The following is a 10,383-nucleotide window of genomic DNA, read 5'->3' on the forward strand; positions in this document are numbered from 1 at the left end:
TGAGTCGTTTGATGTTTTCTTTTACACTGTTATTGCCAAACCTAGCCTTGGAGGGTACAGAAGCTCCGTAACATTTTATTGGCCTATGAACTGGACCAAGATGAGTACTGCCATGAAATGTAATTTACTAGTTTAAACATTACATATATACACAGCAGCACAAATATTGAAGTGAGAAAAAACTCTGTAGCAATCAGAATTAAAGTGCAGTTTATTTCCCTCACCTTTTGAATGACCCCAAGTACTGAGAAAAAATACATGTATGGCTTTCATCTTGGGATACAATACAATCTCAGTCCTTAGCCTCGTCCTCTGTGCCCTCCCAGGAAATGTTTGGAAGTCTGTGTGACTGTGTGCGTAAGGCAGTCTGTGTGCGCAGCACGGTGTCCACCTGGAGAAGACTGGAGACACACTGCAGCACGGCCAGAAGCAGCTGGTATTTACAGGAGACAGATTCAAGGCCTAAGTCCAACATAAAAACTTTTGATGACACATCAGCCTCTCTACAACAATGCATGCTTTGTTTACCATCGTCTGGAGAACGTTCACTTCTACCCCAACCTTGTATGAGGATTGTGTTGTGTTCTTGTTTCTGTACGAGGCTGAAAGGGTGGGAATGATTTTCAATAAAATTCAGGAGCCTGGTTTGAGTCTGCAGGAAACATCGCGGACTATGGGAGTAAATCTGTCGGGGCAGGCTCAGCAGAACGTTTGCCAAGAGCTGTGAAGCAGCAGGGATACCCATATTTGTGTCATCAGAAACTGAGCAACTGTGGCCATGATGTTGTAGGAGGGCATGGTTTAAGAGAAACTCAAATGTCCCACCAGCAGGTATAACACAGCCTGGTTCCAACACATACTTCTGGACGGGAGGCACACTGGCGATCTGATTCTCCATTTCCAAAGATGTGTTTTTGTTTGACTCTAAGGTCCTCCTTGATGCTGTGGTTGCAGTCATAACCATGGGCTCCAAAGTTAAACGTAGCATGCGAATGGCATCTCGAAATGCACATGCATACTGGTCAGTTTGCCCTTCCCCTGGACCGCAAATGACCAGACTACAGGGTTTGACCTGGACCCTTTCCTCTGAATCATGGAAAGCCACATGGACATACCTGTGGGAGAGAAAAAAAGACAGTTCCATGAGTCAAACCAGATGAAGAAAACACCAGTATTTAAAGCCCTGTGGATTACAGGCGTGTGTAATGCACAGGTAGTTTGTTGTACGCATAATATGGGTGAGAAAGAAAGACATACCTATGGGCGCCCAGCAGTATTGGTCGGCAAAAGGTCAGAGTAGCAACGTGGTCTGGTTCAATCATCCAGCAGTCTGAGGCAGGTCTGGCCCCACTTAGCTGTGCAAAGAGAGACAGCTCATCCTCACTGACACACTCCACAACGCACATGTCAGCCTGGGTAGCTAAAGCCAGGACAGCAGCAGACTGTTTAACTGCAGACAGGAGCACAGAGACACCCAAACTCTGCAGGTTTGCAATGACACACTCTAGTGACCTTTCTGCCCAGGCGCTAAACTGCACAACGCTTCTCTCCTTCCCTTGCTCTCCATATCCCAGCTCCAGCACTTCTCCCGCACTGAGCAATTGTGGCTGCAGGTACCCAGTGAAAACTACAGCTTTAACTGGCTGGTGGTCAGTCTGAGGGCAAGGTGTAGCAAAGTCCCTGTGAATTACCTGCCCCTCAATCAAACGTGAACAACTAACAGGGAAGCCTGACACGGGTGTATGCAAGGCTGGCAGGTTGTCATTTACAAACACAAAAAGTGTGAAGGGAGGTTGGTTATTTTTAAACTTCCAGCGAGAGAGCAGTTCACAGGTGAGGTTGCTAATAAAGTCACAGTGGGTGCGACCCAGACGTGAAAGAAAAAATGATGCCAGCAGCTTTTGAACGCAGTTATTGTTTGTGTGAGCTGGTAATTGTGTTTTTGCAGTGAAATCCTCCCACGAAATACAGAATCCATACGGGACCACTCCCATAGCAATGACGTCAGCAAGCTCCTCCAATGCAAAAGCCAGCAGTTTGTCAGCCAAGTGCCTGGCAGTGGCAGCCTCTGCTGCTTTCCTGGAGTTATAGGCGTGAGACACATTAGGTCCCTTGCAGGCCGCTGTATGAATCATCCGTAGTAATGACGCCAGCAGTAGGATAAAGGTCTTGGATCCATCGCCTGTTACAGAGCTGTGTTTCAAGACACACTCCACCACCATCCTAAAATGAAAAACACACAAACACATTAAAAGAGAAAATGTGACTTGACAAAGAAGAATATCCCAGTGAAACCAGTTAGTGATTCTGTGTTACCTGGCCAGTGGATGGTCCAGGCGTAGTGCTGTGAGGATGTGCGTCCCACTGCGACTCAACATCGCCTGTCCTGTGTCTCGGATGAACAGCACCTGTCCTCCTTCGGGGCCAAAACTGCGGAGGACGACTGACTCCAACGCGGACACGGTCTGCAGAACATGTTCCAGGTGAAGATGCTCCACCGGCAGCATCTCCACACCCTCGAGGGCACACAGGCTGAGCTTTAAAAGAGGATAGGCAACTGCAAAAAACAAATATTTTATACACAAGGAACAAACCCAGAATGTTTAATATGATATTGACTCACTGTTTTGATTTAGTGTCCAAATATAGGTTTTTGGCTCGCTATGAAAAACAACAGAAGGGAAAACCGGAGAGGTGTTCAAATATTATTGGCTCAAAGTGGGTATGAAGGAATATCATTTATGCACCAGAGTTGTACGTTACCATCATTTGGCAGGTGTGTGTGGATCTTTGCTTACATTTCAGGAGCCATGTTCTCAGTTTTAAATGTTAATGAATTACTACTGTGTCAAAACAGCCTGACTTTAAACAGCAAGTTAACAGAATGAGCATTTATTACTCACAATAAATATTTCCACAGTAAAATATAAATCCACTCTATACTACCTAAACAGTGATTTATAATTTTCATCACACTGTAATATATTATTTAGTATAGTATTTGTATTAGACACATTCTATGTACACTATATAACTAATGTATTGCATGCACAAACGCAATGTAAGATATTTATATGTAAGCGCGCTATATAATTACATCTTTCAAGTATTTTCTGATGAACAATGTCAGATTTGATTTTATGTTAGCTTCAAATCTGCGAATAAGTGCTGCGGTACACAGTATATATAGACTTTACATTCATTTGCATATTAAACATCTTATATATACTCGACTACTCTCGAACTCCATTCTCATTAGTTACTGTAACGTCAGCCAAGTTACGTAATTACGTACGTAACTTACATACCGTTAGCATCTCCTAGCTACGTAGTTAGCTGAGCCGATTCAACTCGTCTCCGCTGAACTTATTTTTTTTATAAACGTATGCAATTACGTTAAAAAAAAAGCACCAATAATTAGCTGCCCAGAAAGAAAAATAACACACAGAAAACGAGCCATTCCTTCCCAAGAAGCTGCTTTAATCTCATGGAAACTCACTATCAGTGGGTCCTAGAGACGAGGCTTCTTCTGTGTTTGTTGGGTAGATTGGTTTAGATCAGAGATGACTATTGCCACCTAGCGTTTAGAGGAGGAGTTGTTTTTCTACCCCCACAGTAAACCCAAAAACACTGTTGAACATTGTTTATACTGCACGAGTAACTGTGCAGGGATTTTTCTTTCTTTTCTGAGCATACCATTTTTCTTTTTTACATGCATGTGTGAAAGTATTACATATTTATTATTATTATTATGATTATTATGGTGATTATTATAATGATTATGTGCTTACTGAATGTGCTCAAGTTTGTCTGTGGGACATGATATAACCTTTCACAATCTCCCTGCCTTTACACGGTTAATAATAGTGATTGTAGGTGTAGAAAAATACATTTGCAGCACAACAGGTCTTTTTCATCAAGTCATTGTGAAAGTACAGATGTGAAAAATAAAATGAATTCCATTTTAGATAATCTGTCACTAAGCACATGTGCTATGGTATGCTTACTGCAAATGAAAACCAGTTTCTTGTTTGTAAATTCCTGTATCTTCATCTGTAGTTCAGAGCTAATAACCACACCAGATTTTTAATAATATTTTGTAACTGTTTAAATTGTTTTCTGGTTGATGACTCCTTTGTTTGTCTTTCTGTGATGTTGTATATATGTGAATTATTCTTGCCTTGCTTGTCTAAATGAGACTTCCTCTATAAATCTATAAAACTTAATTTAAAAAAAGAAGGATTTCTGTCACGTCAACTCAAGATTCCAACACGGGCTTGAGTCAGCTGGCTTCAAGACTGTGTAATCAAATAGTTTAAAGGAAAATAATAAAAAATTGTAATAAGCAAAATAAACACATATAAATTTCTATATGTCACAGACAGAGGTTATGTCGAGCTCCCTCTTCCCCGCCCATCCCCCTACCTCCTCTCATCCCTCCTTCTGTACAGTATCTGGTACCTCAAGGTGAACGGGGCGGGGCCGGAACTTGATCTCGGTGGTGCTGCAGAAACCACATCCTAAGTTTCTAAATCAGGAAACATCATCTATACATAGACAGTATGAGACAGTTCTGCAGCTACTGCCAGATGTACGGATGCACACACACCACCGGAGCTGTCCACCCTGAATGTAAATGCCCTCTATTGCTGAACTCTCACTATGCTAACGAGCCTTTAAAAAGCCATGTCACTTCACTAATGAATATGCATCAGTGGCCCGGTGAGGGTGACCTGTAAGGATGGGACAGAGGTCACAAGAGGTGGGGCGTTAGAAATAAGCACCAGCGTTCCCATGAGACCTGAATGGACAGAAAAGAACACATTCACCCAAACACATAACACAAACACATACACACAGAGGGAAGCAACACAAGATGGTCGAGCTGCAATGCCACCTATCCCAACCTCAACCCTATCTTGTCCTCCCCTCTCTCTCTCTCTCTCTCTCTCTCTCTTGATCCAGCACTCACACACCTGCACTCTTCTTCTTGATGTCTAAGAACTGGTCAGACACAAATACTGTCTTACCTCACTATTTTCCTCTGCGTCTCCTGCCCTCTCTGGTTCTCTCATCTATTTTTCTCCTCCACCTATATCTAACGAAAAGGAGTACCTGTGAGTCTGAACATTGCTGCTGGGACGACTGAATACAGGTACGTCTCTGGTTTATTTTTGTTTATTTTCGACTTCTTTCTTCATTTAAAAGCACTTTGATTTATATCTCTCTCGACTGTGCAAAGTGAATCGTAACTCATCTTGTGGGTCAACTCATCTTGGGTAATTTATTAGTTTGAAACTCTAGTTTCTTATTCTATTTGTATTTTCTTTCACTTTTATTTAAAGATTCTCCGCCTTTGAAGAAAATTTCCGAAAAAAAAAAGCCAGATTTTTTTCTTACACTTGTTAGAGCTTTCATCTTGTGGTGATACTATATTTCATATGCTGTAATGAATTTGCCACCTTGTAAGATCGGGGGTAAAAAGAGTTTTGGCTGCTGAAGTTGTGGGACCATACGGTGTGAATACTGAGTACTTCATTGTCTTAATTACACTTTCACAAAAGCACATCATAATCAGAAATATTGCTTAAATTATATGTGTATGTATGTGTATACACACACACACACACACACACACACAAACATATATATATATATATATATATATATACACATGCTGTTTTGTTTGCCATCACTACCTGTTCATTTAGATGTACCTTGAATTTATCTGTTTGCAGCTGTTATTGTATCAGTAGTGGCTTCTGTTTGTCTTTTCAGGGGAAAAATGGTGAAAAAGCAGATACAAACTGAGATCAGTGTTCACTTGGGTGTGAGATCACATTTGCTGACTCAACCCCAGGATACTCAATATCTGTGATGTCTGCAGAATAGAAAATAACATATCAAAACGTGGGAGTCAAATCTTGGCAGTGGGACCTTTCTCTCATATGCATTGTTAACCTGCACTGAGCTTGACCTTGGCGATTCTCACCTCTGGCAGCTCACTGTGGAACAGCAGTGGTCCACGCGTGACGCTTCAACATAACCTCTCCCCTTCCTCTACTTCGTTCCTCTCCCCATCCATGTCAGCAGGTTTGGCAGACACAGCGGCTTGCATATCCTGTGTTCAAGTGTTAGTGCCAGGCCAGCAGAAACAAGAGTCAGTCATTTGATACTGATGGTCAAACAGTGTCTATAAGCAGATTATTGCTTCAAATACATTTCAATATCAATTTCATTTATGGAAACTCTGCTGTGTTGTGTATGTGTGTATATGGTTTGTTTGGAGGGCATTTGTAGGCGTGGCTACTTCTGTTTTGTTGAAGTGTAATGTTCCATATATTACATAAATTGTTATTTTGTTAGGGCTGAGCCATCTTTTTCTGTATCCCTGTTTGTCTGCCAGTTTAATTCTGGATTTGCTGTCACTCCTCAAATAATGACTGGGAACCGTCGAGCTGCCCCATCTGCACTGGGCAACCCCACTACCCCAACCCACTTGCCAAATGCGACAACCACCCCAGACCAAAAACAATCTGGAGGCCATAATCGCAACAAATTTATGAGTGAACTGCGCATCATCCACAGTGAGTTAGACACAATCGTCATGCTTCATGCCCATGGACAAATACAATGATGCCAATGTACTGTAATGTTGCAGGCATTAAAAACGGCATCTTGAAAGATATTTGGGTCACATATCCAAGCACCAGAGCCAGGTATAACCCTGGAAGTACTGTAAATGAGATAATAGTTTTGTCCAGTAATAGTAATGTAAGTAAAGTCCAATGTCAAGAGTTTTTAGTTTAAATCTTTTAAAGTTTTACTGATTCTTTGCTAGTACTACGCTGGAAATACTGGGATGAATGTACTGAACTGAATGCACCCTGGACATGCCCCAAAATTAAAAACGTTTTGAAGATTTACAGAAAGGTTGCTGATATCTTAGGTATACATTTTTTATTCTCTCCATAAAAAAATCTAGAAAGTATTATCTGTGTTCCTCTTGATAAGTTAACTTCAGGAAGTCAAAGATGCTGGGAATGTCTTGTTTTCAGGAATGTGTGACTGAACAAAGGTCACACTACATATGAATAGGCCAGATTAATATTTGCTTATATGGGACAGATTTTCTACTTTAGGTAGGTTAGGTTTAAAACATGCACATGGGACAGGTATCTCCCTGGAGGAAGTACATTATCTATTCTCTAGTGTGGGAGTTATTCCAGAGTTGAAGATGCATACTGCTTGCAATGCTATGTGCATGTATATTAGTGAATCAAAAGGTCATAAAAAATCTTGTATTAGAATATGCAACTTGATATCAGAGTCATATATTGCTTCAATGATGCTTCAGAACAAGCAGAATACATAGGAGATGGACAAATGATAACACCTTACAATATATTGTAATCCAGCCTAAAAATGACAACAGATGTTAATCAACACCTCTCGGACAAAAGCATTTATTACATGAGTACTGGATTGAATTGCATTGAATTTTCCAGTCTTACTGATATTTTTTTCACTCCCTGTATATGTGATCACACGTATTAAATTCAAGGATAACATTTTCGAACACTGTATTCAAGTGCCCGACTAAAGGTTTCTGTAAATGAATAATGTGTCATCTGTGTGTGTGTGTGTGGGTTTGCAGTGCCATCATGGGCTGTTGCTGCCCTTTGCATTGTGAGTTTGTGCGTGGTGCTTTCGTGTATCGTGTGTGTGTGGAAGAAGTGCTTGAAAAAGAAGGACAAGGACAAAGAAAAGGACAAGAAAAAGGGAAAAGAGAAGAGCAAGGGAGACTTTGACACTGAAATGGATGGAGGTTACAACAAGGTAGGCCTCACACACACACACACACACACACACACACAGCCCTGCAGATGTATTGTCCTTGCAATGTATCACAGTCCTGACATTGGGGTCACCCAGGAGTAGTAAAACTGTCAGTGTGTGTTAAGACTAATGAGTGTTTTGCACATTGCTCATGTTGTAGTAAAGGCTGAGGTCTGAGATGAACTGTTTTGAAGCGTTTCACTGTTTTCAGGTCACATTTAAACACACTGATGGTGTGAAATGTCCCCCGTCCCCTTAAACAATAAATACACTTTATATGGTAACATTATCTCTGTTTAATTGCCCCTGGCTGTGTAATGCTATACAATATACTGTAGGAACACAGCACAAATAGCTTCTCCACAAGTTGACAGGAGGTCCTCATTGATTGCTTGTAAAGCTATATATTACCTACATATGATGTGTGTCTCTGTGTGTGTGCAGCCGCTGAAAGATGAAGGTATCAAAGAAACAGAGCTGTCAGATAACGAGCCCAAGGAGGAAGAGAAGCTGGGCAGGCTACATTTTACATTAGACTACAACTTCACAAATAATACGGTGAGATGCTGTTATTCACAATGACATGTTTTTGCCCACCATCTGCCAACTCAAAAATGTCACAGTTTAATACTTTCCTTCTCTCTGTCAATTAGCCAGACTCTCATCTCTTATTACTTTCCTTTCCTTATCACACTCTAGCTGGTAGTAGGCATCTTGGAGGCTGCTGAACTTCCTGCGATGGACGTGGGAGGCAGTTCTGACCCGTACGTTAAACTCTATCTGCTCCCGGACAAAAAGAAAAAGTTTGAAACCAAAGTTCATCGGAAGACCCTCGAACCCAACTTTAATGAGACTTTCACATTTAAGGTAAATTTAAAATTCCAAGTTTAATAAAATGGGGTCTTCACTATGAGCACAAGGCACATGATATGTTTGATGTGTATTCTGTAGGTACTGTACACTGAACTGGGCGGGAAGACGCTGGTGATGACTGTGTACGACTTCGACCGTTTCTCAAAACACGATGCCATTGGAGCTGTGAAGATACCGATGAACAGTGTGGACTTCAGCCAGTCTCTGCAGGAGTGGAGGGATCTGCAGAAGGCAGAGAAGGAGGAGGTGGGAGCACACTGTGAGAGGGGGGAGAAAAAGCATGTATAAATTGAATAGGATGAAGCAAATCTTGCTATTGGATTTTACAAAAGTTGTTTAATTATTTGTTAATTTGTTTATTTCTGTTTAGAGAACAAGGTTACTTAACATTTGAGGTTTCCTTGAAGAAAACAGGAATACTGCACAGAAAAATCACAGTTTTTGAACCACCTCTCTAAAGAAGAGTGTAGCTTCTTGTGATAATGCTTCAGTAATATCTTCATGTAATTGTGAAGCCATACTTAAGTTATTAGACAATTCCTCAACAAGACCCACTTCTCTTTCTTTGTATTAGAGTGAGAAGCTTGGAGATGTATGTTTGTCCTTGAGGTATGTGCCTACTGCAGGAAAGCTGACCGTGGTGATATTAGAAGCCAAAAACCTGAAGAAAATGGATGTGGGTGGATTATCAGGTAAGTCAAGCAGCGGGAAAAAAATCGACTCACATGAGATTTAACTTTAAGATCCATGTCTAGTTCCTGTTAATAAAGGTCTGGAGTTTTTCAAGTTTTTAAAATAACTTAAACGCTTCAACTAATAAGAAATGTCTCAGTACTTTTTATAATGTCACTAGGTGCGCCCCAAATAGCTCCGGTTTGTTGCATTAATGCCTTATAATTACTTTTTAAGTGGTGTGTCCACTTCCAAGCAGTTTCTATTTGGGGAAAACTATCAGGAGCTACTACAATAGATGTTGTGTTTCACTGATGGAGTTACTGCAACACTGCCAGGCTGTTGGTCTGTTCCTCTGCCATAAAACCTCTCGGTTCTCTCTATCAGACCCTTATGTGAAGATCCACTTAATGCAGAATGGAAAAAGACTCAAGAAAAAGAAAACAACGATAAAGAAGAACACTTTGAACCCTTACTACAATGAGTCTTTCAGCTTTGAAGTGCCATGTGAACAGATAGAGGTACGTACATTTTTACACAGACACACACACACAAATACAATTTATCAGAAATTCTTTAATTCTCTTTATATGTGTGTGCATTTATAGAAGGTGCAGATAGCAGTGACTGTGTTGGACTATGATAAGATTGGGAAGAACGATGCCATCGGGAAGGTGCTGCTGGGTGCCAACAGCGCCGGGACTGAGCAATGCCATTGGTCGGACATGCTGGCGAACCCCCGGAGGCCAATAGCTCAGTGGCATAGCATCCAGCCAGAGGATGAAGTCAACGCACTAATTTCCAACAAGAAATGAAACTGTGACCTCAGTGGGCTATGACTCCTTGCAGCATTTACCTCAGCTACTTCCAATTGATGTTCCTATCTCTCCCATAATGCCCCTAAAAAACACTTTAAGCTACTTACTAAGTAAAATAATACCCTGTTTTACCCTTGACACTATCCAAGTCACTCCCACAGACTTTAAGCCTTCTTGCTTC

General features: G+C 41.1%; 2 protein-coding genes across 3 annotated transcripts; one reads left to right on the top strand and one right to left on the bottom strand.

Moving 5' to 3' along the window:
• Window positions 1-7: 7 nt before the first annotated feature.
• On the bottom strand, window positions 8-3,553 carry bbs10 (Bardet-Biedl syndrome 10). 2 transcript variants are annotated; one of them, XM_035664271.1, is made up of 4 exons: window positions 3,500-3,553; window positions 2,317-2,557; window positions 1,258-2,223; window positions 8-1,115 (listed from the first exon to the last, which is right to left on the bottom strand). In XM_035664271.1, the coding sequence occupies exons 2-4, from the start codon at window positions 2,505-2,507 to the stop codon at window positions 293-295; spliced, it is 1,980 nt and encodes a 659-aa protein (XP_035520164.1). In that variant the 5' UTR covers window positions 2,508-2,557; window positions 3,500-3,553; the 3' UTR covers window positions 8-292. The 2 variants fall into 2 exon arrangements, with proteins under 2 accessions (XP_035520164.1, XP_035520165.1); XM_035664272.1 differs by lacking the exon at window positions 3,500-3,553 and adding an exon at window positions 3,309-3,493.
• A 2,886-nt stretch (window positions 3,554-6,439) lies between these two features.
• syt1b (synaptotagmin Ib) lies at window positions 6,440-10,279 on the top strand. The gene is made up of 8 exons (XM_035665260.1): window positions 6,440-6,587; window positions 7,658-7,839; window positions 8,284-8,397; window positions 8,539-8,706; window positions 8,791-8,958; window positions 9,287-9,404; window positions 9,772-9,905; window positions 9,993-10,279. The coding sequence occupies exons 1-8, from the start codon at window positions 6,440-6,442 to the stop codon at window positions 10,197-10,199; spliced, it is 1,239 nt and encodes a 412-aa protein (XP_035521153.1). The 3' UTR covers window positions 10,200-10,279.
• The last annotated feature ends 104 nt before the right edge of the window (window positions 10,280-10,383 follow it).

The sequence above is a fragment of the Morone saxatilis genome, unplaced genomic scaffold (assembly GCF_004916995.1).
Source record: "Morone saxatilis isolate NCDOM2014 unplaced genomic scaffold, NCSU_SB_2.0 Contig2, whole genome shotgun sequence".
Taxonomy (NCBI): Eukaryota; Metazoa; Chordata; class Actinopteri; family Moronidae; genus Morone; species Morone saxatilis.